Here is a 23,596-nt window from a genome sequence, read left to right on the forward strand (position 1 = left end):
AAGGGAAAGCCTAAAAACCAATAACCATCACTATAATGCTGAATGAGTGACTTCCCTTCTGATCAGAAATAAGGTGAAAATGTCTACTCTCACTACTTTATTCAACTTTTTCATTGGAGGTCACATATTTCCTGGAATATGGCAAGGGAAAAATATGAAATTCATATAAATTGAAAAGGAAGAAGTCAAATACTTTTGTTTGTAAATGGCATGATCTTGTACATGAGGTATACTAACACATCCTACATATAAGCTACCTGAAGACATCTTAATAATTTTGCTAGATCCAATGTATATATAACCAAAATCACTTGTATTACTGTTAGTATGAAAATTAAATTTTAAAATACTGTTTATGATACTATCCAATATCATGAAACATTAAGAGGTAAAGTTTACAAAGAATGTTAAAACATATAAATTAAAAACTACAAATTGCTTTGGGTAGTATAAATCCACGCACCTATGGACACCTTATCTTTGACAAAGGAGGCAAGAATATACAATGGATTAAAGACAATCTCTTTAACAAGTGTTGCTGGGAAAACTGGTCAACCACTTGTAAAAGAATGAAACTAGAACACTTTCTAACACCATACACAAAAATAAACTCAAAATGGATTAAAGATCTAAACGTAAGACCAGAAACTATAAAACTCCTAGAGGAGAACATAGACAAAACATTCTCCGACAAAAATCACAGTAGGATCCTCTATGACCCACCTCCCAGAATATTGTAAATAAAAGCAAAAATAAACAAATGGGACCTAATTAAACTTAAAAGCTTCCTTTGTAACTTTCCTTATAGTTTCCTTTGCACAACAAAGGAAACTATAAGCAAGGTGAAAAGACAGCCTTCAGAATGGGAGAAAATAATAAATAGCAAGTGAAGCAACTGACAAACAACTAATCTCAAAAATATACAAGCAACTCCTATAGCTCAATTACAGAAAAATAAAAGACCCAATCAAAAAATGGGCCAAAGAACTAAATAGACATTTCTTCAAAGAAGACATACAGATGGCTAACAAACACATGAAAAGATGCTCAACATCACTCATTATCAGAGAAATGCAAATCAAAACCACTATGAGGTACTATTTCACGCCAGTCAGAATGGCTGCGATCCAAAAGTCTACAAGCAATAAATGCTGGAGAGGGTGTGGAGAAAAGGGAACCCTCTTACACTGTTGGTGGGAATGCAAACTAGTACAGCCATATGGAGAACAGTGTGGAGATTCCTTAAAAAACTGGAAATAGAACTGCCTTATGACCCAGCAATCCCACTGCTGGGCATACACACTGAGGAAACCAGAATTGAAAGAGACACATGTACCCCAATGTTCATTGCAGCACTGTTTATAATAGCCAGGACATGGAAGCAACCTAGATGCCCATCAGCAGATGAATGGATAAGCAAGCTGTGGTACATATACACAATGGAGTATTACTCAGCCATTAAAAAGAATACATTTGAATCAGTTCTAATGAGGTGGATGAAACGGGAGCCTGTTATACAGAGTGAAGTAAGCCAGAAGGAAAAACACCAATACAGTATACTAACGTATATATATGGAATTTAGAAAGATGGTAACAATAACCCTGTATACAAGATAGCAAAAGAGACACAGATGTAAAGAACAGTCTTTTGGACTCTGTGGGAGAGGAAGAGGGTGGGATGATTTGGGAGAATGGCATTGAAACATGTATAATATCATATATGAAACGAGTCGCCAGTCCAGGTTCAATGCATGATACTGGATGCTTGGGGCTGGTGCACTGGGATGACCCAGAGGGATGGTACAGGGAGGGAGGTGGGAGGAGGGTTCAGGATGGGGAACACGTGTATACCTGTGATGGATTCATGTTGATATATGGCAAAACCAATACAATATTGTGAAGTTAAAAAAAAAAAAACTACAAAGGACTCCTTATAATACTTACTATATTATATACTTATAATGAAGATGTGAATAAACGGAAACATATTTTTGTGGATTAGAAGGCATGGTACTGCTAAAATATCAATTTCCTCACATATTTATCTGTATATTCAATCCAATTGCAATCAAACTCCCTACTACACTATTTTTGGGGGGTAGAAATTGAAAAGCTGATGTTAATATTGCTGCTGCCGCTGCTAAGTCGCTTCAGTCGTGTCCGACTCTGTGCGACCCTGTAGATGGCAGCCCACCAGGCTCCTGCATCCATGGGATTCTCCAGGCAAGAGTACTGGAGTGGGTTGCCATTGCCTTCTCCAATACATGAAGGTGCAAAGTGAAAGTGAAGTCGTTCAGTCGTGTCTGACTCTTAGCGACCCCACGGACTGCACCCTACCAGGCTCCTGCGTCCTTGGGATTCTCCAGGCAAGAGTACTGGAGTGGGTTGCCATTGCCTTCTCCGACGTTAATATTAGGTTGGTGCAAAAGTAATTGTGGTTTTGCATTGTTGAACTTTGCCATTTGGTATTGAAATAAATTAAACGGGCTTCCCTGGTAGCTCAACTGATAAAGAATCCACCTGCAATGCCTGAGACCCCAGTTCTATTCCTGGGTCAGCAAGTTCCCTTTCAGAAGATTTAGGCTACCTACTCCAGTATTCTTGGGCTTCCCTGGTGGCTCAGATGGTAAAGAATCCACCTGCAAAGTGGGAGACCTGGGTTTGATTCCTGGTTGGAAAGATCTCCTGAAGGAGGGCATGGCACCCTACTCCAGTATTCTTGCTTGGAGAGTCCCCATGGACAGAGGAGTCTGGAGGGCTGCAGTCCACGGGGTTGCAAACGGGGTTGCAAAGAATCAGACACAACTGAGTGACTGAGAACAGTGCAAACACAAAGTGCATTTCTTGCTTAATGAGTTTTTGCTAATGACTTATTACTTGCTGTGTATTTTATATTTATTTTAGACTATGGAAATGATGTTAGACAAAAAGAAAATTCAAATGATGTTCTTATTAGAGCTCAAAATGGGTTGTAAAGCAGTGGAGATAACTTGCAACATCAACAAAAGATCTGGCTCAGGAACTGCTAACAAATGTACAGTGCAGTGGTGGTTGAAGAAGTTTTGCAAAGGAGACAAGAGCCCTGAAAATGATTAACGTAGTGGCCAGCCATCAGAAGGGGACAACAACCAACTGAGAGCAATCATCGAAGCTGATCCTCTTAAAACTGCATTAGAAGAAGTTGCCGAAGAACTGAACACCGACCATTCTGTGAGGGTTAGGTATTTGGAGAAAATTGGAAAAGTGAAAAAGCTCAGTAAGTGGGTGCCTTGTGATCTGACCAAAAAAAACAAAACAAAACAAAAACACCATCATTTTGGAGTATTCTCTTATTCTACACAACAATGAACCATTTCTTGATTGGACTCTGACATATGATGAAACGTGGATTTTATGCAACTATTGGCAATGACCAGTTCAGTGGTTGGACTGAGAAGAAGCTCCAAAGCACTTCCCAAACTTGTACCAAATAATGTCATGATCACTGTTTGGTGGTCTTCTGCTGGTCTGATCCACTACGGCTTTGTGAATCCCGGCAAAATCATTACATCTGAGAAGTATGCTCAGCAAATTGATGAGAAGCACCAAAAGCTAACACCTCCAGCAAGCATTGGTCCACAGAAAGGACCCAAGTCTTCTCCACAAGGACCGACTGCACACTGTTGTACAACCAGTGTTTCGGAAGTTGACTGAATTACACTACAAAGTTTTGCCTCATCCACCATATTCACCTGACCTCTCGCCAACCAACTGCCACTTCTTCAAGATCTCAACAGCTTTTTGCAGGAAAAATGCTTTCACAACCAGCAGGAGGCAGAAAATGCTTTCCATGAGTTCACTGAATCTCAAGGATGGATTGTTATGCTCCAGAAATAAACTTATTTCTCGTTGACAAAAATGTGTTGATTGTAATGGTTCCTACTTTGATTAATAAAGATGTGTTTCAGCCTAGTGATGGTGATTTAAAATTCAGAGTCCAAAGCCACAGTTACTTTTGTACCAGCTCAATAATTGTATGGAAATGCAAAGGACCTAGAGTAGAAAAAAAGAGTTTCATCTGTAAAACAAAATTGTAGGATTCACATTACTTAACTTTGAGGTTACTATAAGTCTACAGACTTATAGTAATACAGACTATGATATTGGCAAACTATCAAATTTATTTATATACATATGTATGTATATATATATTTGGATACATGAAAACAGAGTCCAAAAGTAGACCCACATATTTTCAACTGACTTCTGGAAAAAGGGCCAAGGTAATCAGATGAGAAGATAATAATTCTCTCAACAAATGGTACTAAAATGAATGGATATCTACATTAAAAAAGAAAAAAGCTCTTACCTAAGGCCTTTACAGCAAACACCAGTAAATCATAAACCCAAGGTTATAAAATGTCTATGGATAAACAGAAGAATATTCACAAATTTGGGGTAAAAAAAACAATTAAGCATAAAAGAAAAGGCTTAATACATGGAATTTAGAATTAAGAATTGCTCCTAAGCAGTTATAGCATCACAAACTTGTCTCAGTACAGGGGTTAACACCTCAGTCAAATGGATGCTTACATTGTGAAACATACCAAGTGGATGTATTTATTTTGTGTAAATTGTATCTCAGTGAGGTCTATCTGAAAAATATATAGCTCTGATAATACTTTTTTATCTTAATTTTGGTTAAATCATTTTGTATTTCTTTTATCCCTGTGTTGATAAACAAGTTGAGAGATGAGATCAGTCTTATTCTCAAGGTTTGGGCCATTTTCCATTTTGCTTCTACAATAAAGAAAAAAATGATTTAAAATTTTCCTAGTACTAATATTAATAAAACTTGGAAACATGGGTAACATTGAAGGATATCCATTCACTTCGGCACCATTTGGCCAATGCATGCGTAGTCGCTTTAGGCATGTCTGACTTTGTGCAGCATGATGGGCTGTAGCCTTCCAGGTTCCTCTTCCATGGGATTCTCCAGGCAGGAATACTAGAGTGGGCCGTCATGCCCTTCTTCAGGGGATCTTCCCAACCGAGGGATCAAACCTGTGTCTCTTATGTCTCCTGCATTGGCAGGCTGGCTCTTTACCACTAGTGTCACCTGGGAAGCACATTTGGCTAAGGGGTCTCAATCAATCCTATTAGGAACAATATCTCCTTTATTTTATTGACAGGAAATCCATAGATATTATCACTTAACTTCATAATATTTAAAAAAATATAAAATCAACTATAAAATAAAGAGGAAAAAGTTATCTGTATAAAACAACATGTAGTTCAATGTGTAAATGCTTGGGTAAAACTAGCAGGCAAAATGAAACAGAAGCCTGAGCCTACTCGGAGTCAATGTCAACGTGACAGATAGGGTGTAGATATTGTGGTGTCAATACCACCAGCAGAGGTGTTTTCAGTTATGAGATTTTTCTGGAATAAACAAATCTTGATAAGGTTAAAAAACACATATATTCTTTCCTCGATTTATATAGTAGATACATCCGAGGGAAAAAAAATGATGCAAAAACTTTTGCTTGTGTGCAAAATAGACTTAAATTAGGCTGCAAATATAACGTGAGGGTTTTTATCGAAATGAATGTCCAGTGGCCCTTACAGAGCTGCCTGGGCTGGGGCGAGGGACTGACCCACCCATAACGCTCTAACCTCACTGTGTACTGACGCCAGTAGTCCCCCTCCTCACTGACTCCACCAAAAAACACCCTGGACGTCTCATAAAACTCCAGTAAAGAACTGTTCCAAATCTTATGAGAGCCACAGACACACACACACACACACACACACACACACACACACACACAAAACTAGTAAGGAACTGTCATCTGAACACGGGGTGCCAGAAAACCTTGCAGATAATTCTGCTGAGTTACAGGGAAGAAATGGGGACTGGAAGCAAGACATTTTGAATCTGAAGGGAAACGAAAAGACCTTTTATCCTCTTTGAATGCATGTTACCTGACTGAATGGAAAACCTTAATTTTTACCTTCACATTCGTCATAGACATCGCAGTGGATAAAGGGGGCTTGTTTTATTTTGCGATCCCCTCCCCCCGCCCCGCCTCTTGCTGCCTAGCCAGCCGTAAGTCTCCTGGCCTCACTGCCTCATCCGGTTCACCCTCTGCCTCCTAGTACCCTGGCAGTCATCTGGACCTTTGGGACAGACTTATCCCCAGCGTGGATCACCTGGATACGCAGTGCTCTCGCACAGCTTTGCCAGGCCTTTCTCAGGAGGTCCATCTTCTGAGCTTCGCTAAAGATCCTAGCTGTGCTGATTTCCCACAAAATTGAATGCTTTCCACGTGGAGGGATTTTACAGGTCACAAAGTGGTCTCTTATCAATGACTTCCTTTATCTTGAAGTTCAGCTAACAGATGAAGCCAATCTTTTCTCGCAGTGAAGGACCTAGGCTGTAGCAAAAGGCCTCTTTCACCGAGGACCCTTTAAGGGCCTGGGCCGGGACGTCTGTGGGGCGAGGGCCAGGGAAAGGGGCGGGTGGGGGAGTGTCTTCTTTCTCCCCCAACACTCCGGCTGCGACCGAGCCGGGGTGGGTGGGGGCTGGCTCCTTCCTTTAGCCAGCAGCTGCTGCACATTCAGCTTACTAGCCCGGGCCAGGAGACCGGGCGGCAGCGACTCCAGCTCCCGAAAAGTGAATCCGCTCTGGGGGCTACCGCAATGCCCCGAGCCTTCGGGGTGCTCCTGGTCCTGCTGCTCAGCGGAGGCCTCGGGGGCGGCCAGGCGCAGCGCCCGGAGCGGCAGCAGCAGCAGCAGCATCGGTGGCAGCCACCCGCGCATCAGCAAAGAGGTACAGTCGAGGCACGGGCTCCAGGTCACACGCTCTGCTGGGGCCCGCGGACCTTCTCTGGTCCCTTCGTCCTACGCTTGCTGGAGAGGGACCGCTTTCTTGCTTTGCCTTTGGGGAGCGCGCTTTGGGGCGAGAGGGTCTAAGTCTGATGCAAGTTCACTTTTAGCTCCCTGAGTTCACCCACCGTCTGCCTACCTCCCCCCAAAGAAAACGGAGCGTTTTCATCTTCCATGCGTTTCTGTGTCTACTTGCTATCACTGAACATCCTGCAAATTAGTTTCCTAAGTTTTTCTAAGAGGCAAACTTTCAACCAATTAAAAAACTTTAAAAAGTTTCCCCAAATCCGTTTCCATCCCCGCAGAGAAAGATTTCCCAAGCTGTGGCTCGTCTTGGAGCTTTATGGAGGGCAGCTGATACATCTTTATTTTTAGAGACTTTGTTTCTAACTCTTTGAACAGGGCGTGTAAAGGCGTTTTTTGTTGTTCAGTCGGTAAGTCGTTAAGTATGTGGATTTTCTTTCTTGGCAGTGGTGCCCCCAGACTCATCTTTTATTTACCGACATCCTATTTTGGGTATGCTATTTTATTATAGTGAAATGCCTCCCCTTGCTTAAACACAGATGAAACCTCTATGTCATTTGTGTTTTAATTAAGACCACAGTGCCCAGATAACACTCTTCGCCTGACTTTGGGAAACAGTTATACTTAACGTAACACAAATAACTCTCCTCAGAGCGCCTTAATGTTTGTATATGATTTCTGAAACTCTGGGGAGACTGCAGGGTTAGTTTATGGTCATGAATTTTAAAAGAAGTGCACGTGCAGCATTTAACACAATAATTTATAATACAACATTTGAGCAGACTTTTCTGTAAGTTGGAAAACATGTATCAAAGTAAAAAAAAAGTTTGAGAAATATTTAAGGTTTGGTTTCAAACATCAAAATGTTTACCCTAAGAGTACAAAATCTGGAGATTAGTAGCTTTTGAAAGTTTTGATGAGACCGAATCTGCCAGAATTTTAAAGAATACTTATCCCTCTTTTAGTTAACTGGAATAAGCTATGTCAACAGTTCTGATAGTTTTTCTGCTTGCAATCTAGCATTTCTAGCATTGCTACTTTATTTTAAAGGGAGAAAAAAAATGTACTCTAAGCTCCTAGCTATAATAATAACCCCCTGATTAAAATTCCTAGAATAAAAATGACCTTACATTCACTATATAACATTTTTTTCCCTTCTATTTTGGCTTTTGCTTTTCTGAGAAGTCAAATGGGGTCAATGTGGCTTAATTAATAGAATTTATGAGAATGATTTTGAGAGTATCTTTGGCAGCTGATTTAAAAAATACTACCTTTAAATATTAACTTTACTCAGTTATGTGATGTTTTAACAAAACATAATACTTTAATACTCTTAGGCAGCTGGGAGTAAAGATACCAAGATCATCAACTCTCTGTTTACTTGAAGCTCAAAGCATGCAGAGTAGGGATCAAGTGGGTTCCTGACAGTTTTCCATGGCATGCCCCCCCTTTTTTTTCTTATTCTCCCTCCTGTCTCCTCCCTCTCCCCAGTTTTATTTGAGGTAAAATTAACTCTGATTTCTATGGTCCAGGCACAAGATGAAATGAATTCAGAATGGAGAAATTATACTGCCATTTGTTGAGACATCATTTGAACATTATGCACAATAAGGAATTCTAACTATACCATAGCGTTCACTATACACTGCTATATTTTGCATTCTAGCATCAGTTATTGTGTATTTTATAGATTATTTGCAATATATTTAGAGACTGGCTCATGGATAAATGGTTAAAGCTTGTTAATATTAAAGTTTACATAAAATATATATTCATAATGCCTTAAATTTGTATAGTGCTTTATATTTTTAAAATACCTTATATATGTGAGATTATTTTACCTCCAGTCATTATTTATTGTTAGACACATTTAAAACTTAAGGCTTGGAGTAGCTGTGACTTAAGTTCATGCAACTGATAATAACTTAATTCTTAACAACTAAGAGCACTTCTAGTATTGTTTTATGTTCAAGGTCCCATTTTATAGTACAAAAGTTTTTTTTTTTTCCATTTAATTTTTTGAGGCCATGTTTCCTTTTCAATACAGTTCTGTTAAAGCAAGGTCTCAGTGAAGATTATTGGATATGAGTTTGATTGAAGAGGTGTTCTCTTGGCTATCATCAATTTTCTCTTTTCAATTATACTAGCACTGACCTTCCTGGCCAAGAATTAATTTAGAATGTACTAGTTTACTAAGAATGTTGACATGAGGAAACATTTTTAGACATTGTAACTAAGTTAGAAACTTAATCAGATTTTTTTTGTTGTTGTTTTTCTTTGAAATCTTGTATAGTTTCTAGAACACAGTGAATTGTGGTATCAATAGTATTGACTCAGCAGGAAAGATATTCTAAGGAAATTCCTTAACTAAATTTAAGATTGACAGAATAGGAAAATGATACAAAGTGGGTCTGTATTTCAGCAAGGCAGTAGATAAGATCTTATCCTGATATTTGTGTAAATAATGTGTGGAAATGGAAATGTAATAGTAGGTAAATTGCAACTGAGTGAAAATAATTTCCAAAGACTACTGCATAGTAGATCAAGATCGATCCAGGAAGAAGTCTTTAGGGCTGTGACAGAGGTTTCCTTATGCTCATTTGTCTTGGTAATGGCTTGATGGAAAATATAACATCCAAGTTTATGACAACTGCCGGTGTTCCAAAACTGATTCAGATGGCTAAGCTGATGACTATCAGATTCAGGAATCTATAAAGGTCTCTATAGGCTGATCCATGAACACAACCTACATGAACTTGGTTTTGTTATTTGTATCCAGATGTTAAGTAGTTTCATGTTGCCCTCTTTAAACATTTGTTGTGTACTTCATATGAACAGGAATGAGTACAAAGACAGGATGAGAAAGGCAGTCTGAACTGCAGCCCGTTCAATATGAACATACAGTGCGATATGGTGACAGAATAGTTAACTCATAAAAAACTTAGAAGCAGGTTGGCTGGTTGGTTTAGTACACATTTGAGTGCAGCATTGACAAATGGATGCAAATCGAGAGGAGGAAGAGCAGAAAGGTTAGAAGTCTGAAAAGATTTTTAAAGGAGGATTATTCCAAGTAAAGACTGTTAATTTGGAGAAAGAAAGACTTAGGAAATCATGAGATATCCTTGAATTTTTGGAAGGGTTGTTATTTGGAAGAGAGACTAAATTATTCTTTCTAAAGCCTGAATTTAAATGCATAGAAGAGTGTGACAAAGAGGAAGGTTTAAGTTAAATAAAATGAGAGGAAACCTCTCCTCCCTCCTCTCCCTTCCCTGTTCTGAGCTGTTCAGAAATAATTGGGTTGTGCTGGAACACCCAGCTTCTGGAAATGTCCATGCAGTGATCAAATGTGCAACATGTCAGAGATGATTTAGGAAGGAATGCCTCTGCAGAAAGGAAGTTAAGATTCAAGTCTCCAGTCCTTAACCAAGTCCAAGATTCTAGTATTACATTCTATTGTTTTGAGAATGCATACTTGTATTTGAACTTCTGAATTCTTAAAAAATGTCAAGAAAATATTCAGTGAATATAAATGTGTTTTTAGATGTCTTCTGAGATTTAAAATAAAAACATCTTTGAGATGATTGTCACTCATGTTTGGCAAGAATACTTAAAAATTTAATATGTAATTTCCACATCACCATAAATTGCACAGTTCTAAAACATCCTGTGCTATAAAATGTGAGAACACGTTATAAATTACCTGAGAACTTTTCAGGGGATTTATTGTGGCTGTAAAGCTGTAATTGATTTTTTTTTATGGTATTTCCTTTTGTTACATTTGTAACTTGTTGGCTTGTTCACTACATATTGGCCTACTAGTTTGGTAAAAATGATTTATAACATATAAAGTGTATGAGTAAGAATATGAACATATTCACCATTGACTGTTATATTATGGATGTGTTAGAGTTTATTTAAATAACATACTTTATATATTCTTAAAATCTCACTTATTGGTGTATGCAAATTGCTGATATATCTTATTCCTAAATTTTTTTTTAAGATTTCCTGCAAAGTAATGAACTGAATCTGTATCAAGAGTTTCTTGGGATTATGAAAACCTTGCACATGCTTTGCCAATTCTGTCTCTTTTTAAATTTTTTATATTTAACATTTTGTTGTGTAAACAAATAGGATCTTATTCTAGGTACACTGTAATATGCACATGAGAAAGATATAGGACCTTTCTTGCAAAAGTTTGAATAAGTTTTGGTTATAATTCTGGTTAATACTTATTAATACACATCATACTCTTTTTATGATATATTGGCTGGGTCTCTTATTTTTTTATTTTAATTTTTTATGTGGAGTATTATTGCTTTACAGTGTTGTGTCAATTTTTACTGTATAGTGAAGTGAATCAGCTATATGTATACATACATCCCCCCTCCCTTGAACATCCCTCTCACGCCCCACATCCCACCCCTCTAGGTCATCTCAGAACACCGAGCTAAGCTCCCTGTGCTATATAGCAGCTTCCTACTAGCTATCTATTTTACACATGGTAGTGTGGCAATGGCACCCCACTCCAGTACTCTCACCTGGAAAATCCCATGGATGGAGGAGCCTGGTAGGCTGCAGTCCATGGGGTCGCGAAGAGTTGGACACGACTGGGTGACTTCACTCTCACTTTTCACTTTCCTGAATTGGAGAAGGAAATGGCAACCCACTCCAGTGTTCTTGCCTGGAGAATCCCAGGGACGGGGGAGCCTCATGGGCTGACGTCTATGGGGTCACACAGAGTTGGACACGACTGAAGTGACTTAGCAGCAGCAGCAGCAGTGTATATATCTCAGTCATACTCTCCTTGTTCATCTCACCTTCTTTCCCTTCCCACCTGTGTCCACATATTTGTTCTCTTTGTGTCTCTATTCCTGGCTTGCAAACAGGCTCATCTATACCATCTTTCTATATTCCATGCATACGAGTTAATATACAATGTTTGTTTTTCTCTTTTTGACTTATTTAACTCAGTTTGACAGACTCTAGGTCCATCCACATCACTAGAGATGACCCAGTTTCTTTCCTTTTCATGGCTAAATAATATTTCATTGTATATATGTTTCACATCTTCTTTATCTGTTCATCTGTTGATGGACATTTATGTTGCTTTTATGTCCTGGCTTTTGTAAATAGTGCTGCAGTGAACATTGGGGTACGTGTGTCTTTTTGAATTGTGGTTTTCTCAGAGTATATACCCAGTAGTGGGGATTGCTGGCTCATATGGTAGTTTTATTTTTAGTGATTTAAGGAACCTCCATACTGTTCTTAATAGTATTTGTATCAAATAGATGGGGAAACAGCAGAAACAGTGTCAGACTTTATTTTTTTGGGCTCTGAAATCACTGCAGATGGTGACTGCAGCCATGAAATTAAAAGATGCTTACTCCTTGGAAGGAAAGTTATGACCAACCTAGATAGCATATTGAAAAGCAGAGACATTACTTTGCCAACAAAGGTCTGTCTAGTCAAGGCTATGGTTTTTCCAGTGGTCATGTATGGATGTGAGAGTTGGACTGTGAAGAAAGCTGAGTGCTAAAGAATTGATGCTTTTGAACTGTGGTGTTGGAGAAGACTCTTGAGAGTCCCTTGGACTGCAAGGGATCCAACCAGTCCATTCTAAAGGAGATCAGCCCTGGGTGTTCTTTGGAAGGACTGATGCTGAAGCTGAAATTCCAATACTTTGGCCACCTCACGGGAAGAGTTGACTCATTGGAAAAAACCCTGATGCTGAGAGGGATTGGGGGCAGGAAGAGAAGGGGACGACAGAGGATGAGATGGCTGGATGGCATCACAGACTCAATGGACATGAGTTTGAGTAAACTCCAGGAGCTGGTGATGGACAGGGAGACCTGGTGTGCTGCAGTTCATGGGGTCGAAAAGAGTCAGATGCTACTGAGCAACTGAACTGACTGACATTCCCACTAACAGTGCAGGAGGGTTTCCCTTTTTCCACATCCTTTTCAGCATCTATAGTTTGTAGATGTTTTGATGATGACCAATCTGGCTGATATGAGGTGATATCTCATTGTAGTTTTGATATGCTTTTCTCTAACAATTAGTGATGTTGAACATTTTTTCATGGATTTGTTGGCCATCTATATGTCTCCTTTGGAGAAATGTCTATTTAGGTCTTCCACTCATTTTTGGATTGGGTTTTTTTCTTTTTATATTTAGCTGCTTGTATATTTGGAGATTAATCCTTTGTCAGATGCTTGGTTTGCAAATATTTTCTCCCATTCTGAGGGTTGTCTTTTTGTCTTATTTATGGTTTCCCTTTGCTGTGCAAAATCTTTTAAGTTTAATTAGGTTGCATTTGTTAATTTTGTCCAATTGTTTCTTAATTCACTTCAGTTACTGTAGCTCCTAAAAGATGAGATTTCACCTCACTGTAATGACTACACTTTTCACCTTCTTTAGATGTAATTATTTAACAACTCAAATAGATACCCCAAGAGTTCTACCCAGATATGATTGCTGTAAGAAAAACATGGATTTTTTTCCCCCATGGGTGGGTTTTAGTTAAATAAAAAGAATTTCTGAAGTAGTAGAATTTGGACTTTTTATTCCTTTCAGTTATACTGTAATAGCTGCTACTCAAAAAAGTTTCCTTAAGTAGATCATTGCCACTCTTTTTTCTATTCATATATTTAATAAATACTGATTATTCATGGAAATGACTAATGTGCTAGACTTTTCAGTGTGGACCGCTGAGAATGAATCATTGTTCTTTCTTCTAGTCCACATAGATTTAGCAGTGACCGATAAAAAGAAATTCATTTAAGCTTTATACGGGCTCTGACATCTCCTTTCATAATCTACTTCAGAATTTTGGAACTACAATGGTGGGCCACAATGGAAGAGGAGGAATCAAGGCCTCGTGGGTCCAGAACAGGGAATACTAATTTCTGTTTAGCCTGTGCATAACAAGATTAGTGGGGTGGTTATCTGTCCTTATAGAGTCCAAAGGATTTATCAAATGCACACCTGAGTCCAGCCAGCATTAGCTGTCCAGTAGGGTTTTATCCTGTGGGTAGAACATGTCTGGAAGAGTTTCCAAGAGAGTACTTAAATAAAATAGGTGACTCCAGGTCATCTGTCCAATATGCTTTACGTCCTTATTTAGCACGTGGAGACCCTGTGGAAAAGATGAGGAAGAAAACATTGACAGTGGCCAAATTGTCTAGTTTCTAATCTGGAAGACTGGAGTTTAGGAGTCTTAGTCACAACTTTGAAATGGGTAGCTAAGCAGGAACTAAGGCAGAAGCCTACCGAGGTGAATGGGAAAAGAAGGTGGGGCTGAGAGAAGGACAGCGTTAGATAGGCACATGATTCTCCAAGACTCATGCCAGGCTCAGTGTATACCAGGCAGCCAGAAAGAAGATGGATTCTGGGCTGAACCCATGGGTAAAACTGAATTCCAAGGCCAGAATTTCTGCAAGAAATTGGTGGGTTGGGCCTATGTGTATTGGAATGTGGTTAAAGAATGATTGTATTCAGTGAGCAAAAGAGAGCTCCCCCCGCCCAACAACAACAACAAACTCAATATATCCCTGCTCTTATGGAGTTTATATTCTAGTTGAGACAAATATGATGAAAATATAATGAATAAGTAATATCATGAATACCTATATTGTGTAGAATGTAGCCAGTGATGGATTTCTGGACAAATACAACAAAAAGGAGTCAGGAGTTCTAAGAATGAAGGATGGTTTCTATTTTTAAATAGTGATAAAGGGATAAAGGTTGACCTCACTGAGAAGGTCACCCTTGAGTGAATACTTGCTGGGGTTTTGGGAATGATTAATACAGATATCAGCTGGAAGAGTACTCTGAGCACAGGGAACAGGCTTACAAAGGTCTAAAGCACAATTTGAAGGGCTAGAGAAGTAATGCGGGCTTGATCACTGTAAAGATTTTGCTTTTTAGTCTAACTCAGGTGGATGATACTGAAGAGTTTTGAGCAGAATAAAATGAATGAATTGAATAAATTAATATTTTTCATCTCAAGCAAGCTCTAATCCATTGGGGTAGACACAGGATAAACATAGGATTATTTTAAATTCATCTCCTGCCCCTAACCTTTCATTTGTAGGGCATGTTTAAGAGAATCCATTCCAGAGTATTACACTTCAACAATCTTAACATCAGGAGGCTCAGAGGCATCTTTGTAAAACTTTTTTTTTTTTTTTGCTTTTGGCATCTCACTTCCATTCTACTATTAAAGAATATGAATAGCTCAAAACTGCCCAAGTTCAAGGAACTTCTACATATCCTTTTATTTTGTCCCAGTGTTCCTAGAAATATGCCTTTGGTTTCTTGGAGCATTTTTAGCTAATGTACTTGTTACAAAAATTCTCTATAATCCCACATGGATATGTATGTACCTTAGAGTTCTCTTTTTTTTTTTATCATTCATTTCAGTATCAGAGCTAAAGTTTAGGTACTATTATTAAAAATGACACAGTGATGTATTGATCTGATGACTTCTTTTATGAAAGGAACTTTGAAATGTTATCAACCTTTTTACAGTTAGAAGCACTCGATGCTCTGCTTCGATTTTTATAACTTCTTTAAGGATCTCTGTAAGTCTTGCAGTAATCTTTGGAATAAAGTAACTCAATTTTGGGCTGACCTAATTTTATCATTTAAAACAAACCATCTCTGTCTTCCTTCTTCCCTCCTCCCTCCCTTCCCTTTCTCCCTACCTCTGCTTCTTTCCTTCCCTCTTCCCCTTCCTCCCTCCCTTTCTTTTTCCTTTAATATCCTGATTCTGAATACAATATGGTTTTCAAAGAGATGATTCTAAAAAATTTAACTTCTTAGAAAGTATGAAAGGATAAACTTCACCTACATATTTCATTTTATTAAAAGTCATGGATAATTATCATATAAAGATAGTTTTGAGACATAATCTAAAATTACATTGAGAGTTAAAGCTAGGGTATTGCCTGCCAAAGATGTTAATATGAATAAAAATATAGTATTTTTCCAGTCATCTTGAATGTGGATTTTAATATGGGAGCTTTATCCTGTTTGGCACATGACATTTAGAAGAAGATTGTAGAGGCTAGTCTATTAGTGGTTTATTACTCATAATGCTGGCTTTCTGTAGCAGGCCTAATCTAGTACAAATTGCAAGTTAATCTGTGTAAATTCTGAATGATGAACACCTGAGCAGCTATTTCATGTCTGGCTCTTGGTAGAGGCACCTTGTAGGAAGTTAACGACATCTCTCCTCTTACGGTCTTCTCAATTGACTACTGGGCTGTGCGATTTCCCAAGGCTCTTTGTTCAACTAGGTCTGTGTGCCAGATGCTTTAGATTGGTTTAATAGTATCTAGTGCATTGTGAGTGTTAATGCATTCATTTACACAGCAAAAGTTTCCAACAGGTTAATATAATTATCCTCATTTTAGAGAAGGAGAAATTTGTCAAGGACAAACACATGTTCCACTGTTAGTTCTAGAAATTAGAATATGTTCCTTTTCCTGGTTTTGTGGACCCTAAGTTGTCATCTCTTTTGGAGCTTTAGATCCTTTCTGATCCTTTATAAAATACCTTAAAAATCATATTATTTCTGAATTATGTTAGTAGTCTAGTTTTAAATTGAAGATTCACTAGGTCTTATGGAAGAACAAGAAAAATAAAACATATAGTCTTCAAAACTCATTTTCATTTAAACACACACACTACTTAAAAGTATGCAGAAATACACATGCATAATACTCAAAGCTATGCATAAATTTCAAAGTAGCCATCAAATTTTAGTCTTTAAATTTTTAGGCTTTGGATTATTGGGTGCTAGACTATAACCCACTCCGGTATTCTTGCCTGGAGAATCTCAGGGACAGAGGACAGACAGCATGGGCTGCCGTCTATGGGGTCGCACAGAGTCGGACACGACTGAAACGACTTAGCAGCAGCAGCGGCAGCAGCAGACTATAATAAAGAATTAATTGATTATTTCTGTAAGTCACCTTACAGAAATTACTTCAGTAGGCTAGAAGCAATTGTCTTTATAACAGATTCTTTAAAAAATAGTTACTGTATATGTCTGTGAATGAAAAGAGCAAGAATCAAATGATATACATAAGAATAAGAGCAGAGTTAATCTCAAAATTCCTTCTGAAAAGTGCAGAACCTGGCATCTTCATAAAAAGATTTAAGGAGTTCTGTTTGAAGTCAAACCTCTCAGTTAAGACAGAAAATTGTGCAAACATCCTAGAGTTTGAGAGGATTTGTATGTGTATCTATGTACCCTTTACAGTTAAATGCTCTCACAGTACTTAATATATTTAATATATTATTTGATTGTTTAATCATTAGATTTTCAGTTTTATAAGCAAAAATATAGAATAAAGGAATCTAAAAATTTCCAGGATTCTGAATTTCCAAAAAAACCTAGTTGCCTTGATAAATGCTTATAGACCACAGAATAAGCTGTAAATGGGATCGTTTATAGTTTTCAGTCTGGTAGCTATACTGTTAAAACTCTAAAGTGTAATTCTTTTTAAGTTGCTTGTAACATATAAGGTCCTATTCTAAAGAGGAAATAAGGTTAGTCGAATTTGCCACATCAAATATATTTTTTCAAAAGCCTGTAGTAGCTGCCCCAATTGTCTAGCTTATTGCCTGCTATGCCTTTTTCAATTACCTAATGAGGCTCAAAGTGTGAAGGAGAACACAAAGTAGTGCAATTGTCATTTCAGGTAGCTACTTCATCTCATTGGTTTATTGTGAGGAGTATATAAAACAATGAATATAAAGCATGGTGCATCTATTAGGGACTCAATAAATGTGAATTTTCAAAGTGCCTCAAGAAAAATGAATTAAGCCTAAAAGTTGTCTTGGTGTCTCTAGCTTGAAGCAGCCTTTTTTTTTCCTCCAGCCCTGTGGTGTACCAAATTCAGCTGAGGCTGTTGATGAAAGTATTTGCTCATATACTTGAAAACACAAATGTATGAATTCAATTTTAATTGGAATTTATGTTGTAGTATTTCACTATTGTGAACTTCATAGCTTGTTATAAAAAAGACTCTTATTAACATACACTTTTTTTTTAAGGTATAGTTGATTTACAATGTTGGGTTAATTTCTGCTGTACAGCAAAGTGGTTCAGTTATATACACATGTATACATTCTTTTTATATTCTTTTCCATTATGGTTTATCACAGGCCATTGAATATAGCTCCCTGTGTTACACACTAGGACCTTGTTGTTTATCCATTCTGTATATACTAGTTTGCATCTGCTAATCCCAAACTGCCACTCCATCCCTCTCGAACACTTCTTAGCAACCACAAGTCTGTTCTTTACAACATATATTTCTTTATGTCTTCAATTTCCATATATATTCCTCTGCTTTGGAGATAACTTGGATTAGCAGAAAAAGTATAGACTTGGGAGATGGAAGGAATTGGATTCATAGCCATGTTGCCATTTTTCTTACTGAGACCAAAAACCTGAGTCAACAGAGTTTAAATTTTCCATTCGTAAAATAGAATTACGCTAGATAATATTTGTGAAAATTGTTTTTATTGTTAAGTCACTAATTCATGTCCAACTGTTTGTGATCCCATGGACTGCAGCATACCAGTCCTCCATGTCCCTTACCACCTCCTGGAATTCACCCAACTTTATGTCCATTGAGTTGGTGATGCCATCCTCATCCTCATTTGTGAAAATACTTGGCAGTTAATCAGTAAATGTTAACCAGTTTCTTCTTTCTTTTATTACCTGATCACAAAGCTCAAAATAATATTTTCAGTGCATATAACACCCCTTTTGCTTTGTGAAAGTCACTTAGTCGTGTCCAACTCTTTGCAACCCTATGGACTGTAGCCTGCCAGGCTCCTCTGTCCGTGGAATTCTCCAGGCGAGAATACTGGAGTGGGTAGCCGTTCCCTTCTCTAGGGGATCTTCCCAACCCGAGGGTCCAACCCAGTTTTCCCACACTGCAGATGGATTCTTTACCATCTGGATTTTTCACCATCTGAGCCACCAGGGAAGCCCCAAGAAACACACCTTCGCTGACCAGTGACTTGTGCTGGGGCCCCAGTGGTGAAAGGACCGAATCATAGCCACTAGACCACCAGGACATTTTGCTATAGAAGAGCAAAATATTCTACAAGGAGACCCTAAGAGATTATAGATGACAAACTATTTATGTCACTGCAGAGCAGTTGAAGAATTCTATCAAGGTCACCCAAGTCAATAATAGAGATAGGAAGGAACACAAAGTCCTATAATTAGCTAATGATTATGCTAGTAGCCCAATATGAGAACTTATTTAAGCAGGCAACAGAATGGAAATTTTAGTAGTACTTCGTGGCTCTTTATATTTCAATTATGATATAATAAATTTTTAAAAGGAATTTCTCCATACCATTCCCTCTGGGTCATCCCAGTGTACCAGCCCCAAGCTTCCTGTATCCTGCATCGAACCTGGACTGGCGATTTGTTTCTATGATATTATACATGTAGGGAGGTGGGAGGGGGGTTCAGGATGGGGAACACGTGTACACCCGTGGTGGATGCATGTTGATATATGGCAAAACCAATACAATATTGTAAAGTAAAAAAAAAAATAATAAAAAATTAAAAAAAAATAAAAGGAATTTCTCCTTTTTTGACTTGAATTTATTAGGGATTGATAAACTACTTTTTAAAGAGCTCAATGTATGGCACGTGACAAGTGCTTCATAAAGATTAGTTATTATTTTCAACCTATGAAGCATCTGTCTTCACTAACATCTTCTTGGGTAGAGGTGACAATTCAGCACGTTTGACACACAATGGAAATTAATTTTAGGATGGTCTTCAATGAAAAGTCTAATTGGATTGTTAAAAAGCTCTCAATATAGACTCTCTTTATTTGGACTGTCTCTATTCACTAAAGTGAAAAAACAGTCTGAATAGGGAGAAGGTTTAGTTTGTCTGCCTGTGCAGTAAGTCTACTGGTAAATTTCTGAAACAAACAAACAAAAACTACCTCAGGAAATCATGTAACACAAACAGATCTCTAGGAAAACCTGCTTTTTTTTTAACTTGGGGACATCAGATTTTGAAGAAAGAAAAAAAATCAGACAAAACACTTCCTAGGACTCGGCAGTAAAGAACCCGCCTGCAACGCAAGAGACCCGGGTTGGATCCCTGGGTCAGGAAGATCCCTTGGAGAAAGAAATGGTAACCCGTTCTGGTATTTTTGCCTGGGAAATCCCACGTACAGAGGAGCTGGCAGTCTATGATTCAGGGGACCATAGAGTCAGACACAACTTATCAACTAAACAACAGACTTGCTATAGTCTCCTTCCCTATTTAAAAAGTTTCAATCACGTTTAACATGTAATGTACAACTAGTTAATTTTTCACTGTGGTAAATTGGAAAAAAATCACTGGATTTGTAATTGGGACTCCAGGATACAAGTTTTGCCTCTAGTCCTTGCTAAAACTGAGACCTTAAACAATACTTTAGATTCATTTAACTATTCTGAAATTCAATTGCCATCTAATAAAGAAGATTGAGAACATAACGTTCAACTCTATCTCATGGGGTTGTTGTAAGGGTTAAATAAAATATGCCATACAAATAGTATTGTTAATAATACTACTCTGTATTATGATAAATGATAGGTTTGGTCAAAGGCATCATTGCAATATAAAGTTTTTCTTCATCCCTTTCCTTGATTTTTTTCCCTTGTGACTCTTAATACTCTTAGTTCTTCTGTATTGAAAACCTTGGCACATCCTCCTTTTATTTTTATTTACTTATTTATTTTTTGCCACATACCTCCAAGTAACACAGAAAAAGTAAATTGGTATGGAAAGGAAATATTTAAAATGCACATCCTATCTTCATTGGTTTTGCAAATAGTTACTGATACACTCTGTATGTAGAAATGATATGTTGAAAAATTCTTCAAAATACTTTTTATTTTCTTTATGATCTTTCTCAAGTTTTTACAAAATATTTTCCAATCAACTTTCAAGGGCAGATTTTATCCACAGGCTTCCTAGTATGTGCTACCTAAGATGTTCTGAGAAAGCAAACCTATCCTAAGTTTCCATATTCATCCAGGAGTCCATAGATTAAGGTCAAAGTTGGCTCATGTATATAATGAGTCTAACCTGTTTATGATTTTCATTTATGTAATAAGTTGAATGATGAATCCAATCGTGTACAAACTTCAAGAGCTATTGTTATTTCAAAAAGCTAGAAGGGCACATAATTAACTAGTTACTCTTTCAAGATCTTCAGCTGTGTAATGGTTAGAAATTAATATGGTAAGTTTCATAATAATAGGACTTTTAAAATTTACTGCTCTATTTCTTGTCTTTAGACTGGCATATGGTAGGCACACAATAAAAATTATAAAATGAAGCTACTCTTTTTGGGCAGACTAAAAGAACTGCCTTTAAAAATTGCTGTACATGTACTATATTTCCTAATCTTTTTATCGTTCAGTTCAGTTCAGTTGCTCAGTCGTGTCCGACTCTTTGCAACCCCATGAATCGCAGCACGACAGGCCTCCCTGTCCATCACCAACTCCCGGAATTCACTCAAACTCACGTCCATCGAGTCAGTGATGCCATCCAGCCATCTCATCCTCTGTCGTCCCCTTCTCCTCCTGCCCACAATCCCTCCCAGCATCAGAGTCTTTTCCAATGAATCAACTCTTCGCATGAGGTGGCCAAAGTACTGGAGTTTCAGCTTTAGCATCATTCCTTCCAAAGAAATCCCAGGACTGATCTCCTTCAGGATGGACTGGTTGGATCTCCTTGCAGTCCAAGGGACTCTCAAGAGTCTTCTCCAACACCACAATTCAAAAGCATCAATTCTTCGACGCTCAGCCTTCTTCACAGTCCAACTCTCACATCCATACATGACCACTGGAAAAACCATAGCCTTGACTAGACAGACCTTTGTTGGCAAAGTAATGTCTCTGCTTTTCAATATGCTATCTAGGTTGGTCATAACTTTCCTTCCAAGGAGTAAGCATCTTTTAATTTCATGGCTGCAATCACCATCTGCAGTGATTTTTGAGCCCCCAAAAATAAAGTCTGACACTGTTTCCACTGTTTCCCCATCTATTTCCCATGAAGTGGTGGGACCAGATGCCATGGTCTTCGTTTTCTGAATGTCGAGTTTTAAGCCAACTTTTTCACTCTCTTCTTTCACCTTCATCAAGAGGCTTTTTAGTTCCTCTTCACTTTCTGCCATAAGGGTGGTGTCATCTGCATATCTGAGGTTATTGATAATTCTCCCAGCAATCTTGATTCCAGCTTGTGTTTCTTCCAGCCCAGCATTTCTCATGATGTACTCTGCATATAAGTTAAAAAAGCAGGATGACAGAATGAGTATTTTTATAAGATATACCTTTCAAAAAATACTGAAACACAATATGTGCAATTATGAGGTGTTGTTATTGATGCCACTAATGTGATAAATAAAATAATTTAGAATGCTTTTTATGCTTTTGAGGCATACTTTATTTCTTAGGATATTCCAGTAAGAGCTGAGCAGTTTTTAAGCTTTGGATGAGGAGTGCATATTTCTTTGTTTACTCAGGACTTTTCTGTGTGTGGGGTCTTTTTTGGATGAGGATTATAATGCATAAGATTAAAATGTTTACCAGCTATCATTTAAAATATATATTAGACACTAATATTTCAGGTTCTCCACCAGTTTTGTCCCTAACCCGTCAACATTTTCTAAGCTCATCATTTGGAAAGGATTTTCCTTTTTACGTTTTCTAAATTAATCTGTTTTCACCCATTTTTTTCCAAAAAGGTAATCCTCACCCTCTATGCCTTTACTGAGCTCTTTGAGCCATCAAGAAATCTTTCCTTTTCTTCAGCATGCCCTACTTTTGAACATGCTTCTTTCTCTTGTATTTTTAAGATGGAATTAAAAGCTCATTTCCTCCAGGTCCTCAGGTGTGAATACACCTCTATCACTTCTGTAACTTTAGCCCCACTTATCATTATGTATAGTGTAAAAATATTCATCCTATTATATATATAAATTTTTCTTAGGTTTCTTGATTGATTTCTGTGTTTATGAGCTGAGAGGGTGGGAGGGAGGAGTAGGAACTTCTGTTGCAATTAGCTGTGTTTTCTTCCTTTTAATACCAGATGAAGCCCTAGTCTACAAGAATTCATTAGGCCATGGCAATATTTTCAATTGAAAATTTACTTAAAGGAAATAGAAAACTGACATGCTACTCCAATCTTTATTCTCTTGGTGTGTATTATTCATAGATGAAGAAACAGTAAAGTGATTGAAATGACAATATAAATCAGATAATAAAAATACTCTGCACTCAACTATTTTTTTCCCAAAACTATAGAATTATTAGCATACTGGCAAATTTCTTTCAAGTTAAATATTGCACTGTAACTGGGAATGAATATTAAACACTTTTAAAATTTCTGTTCAGCAATTAGTATAAATTTAACAGAGCAGATCCTAAAAATTAAATTTAAGTAAGCACATAACATGGGTATCATGATTTCTATAGAGAGGTATGGGTGAGCGGTGGACTGCCACAGGGGCATGGGCTCTGGGTGCAGCAGACCTGGGTATGGCACAAACCCTCTTGGAGGAGGTTGCCATTAACCCCACCATAGAGTTGCCAGAACTTACACAGGACTGGGAAACAAACTCTTGGTGGGCACAAACAGAACCTTGTGTGTACCAGG

At 37.8% G+C, this 23,596-nt stretch overlaps 1 protein-coding gene across 1 annotated transcript in view; it reads left to right on the forward strand.

The window, feature by feature from the left end:
* The first annotated feature begins 6,559 nt into the window (after window positions 1-6,559).
* The window catches only part of LAMA2 (laminin subunit alpha 2), a 707,066-nt gene continuing 690,029 nt past the window's right edge, over window positions 6,560-23,596 (forward strand). The window contains exon 1 of the mRNA XM_070376649.1: window positions 6,560-6,811. Within this exon, the coding sequence (XP_070232750.1) occupies window positions 6,682-6,811 (130 nt within the window). The 5' untranslated portion in view covers window positions 6,560-6,681. The remainder of the gene's footprint in view (window positions 6,812-23,596) is intronic.

The sequence above is a fragment of the Bos mutus genome, chromosome 9 (assembly GCF_027580195.1).
Source record: "Bos mutus isolate GX-2022 chromosome 9, NWIPB_WYAK_1.1, whole genome shotgun sequence".
Lineage (NCBI taxonomy): Eukaryota > Metazoa > Chordata > Mammalia > Artiodactyla > Bovidae > Bos > Bos mutus.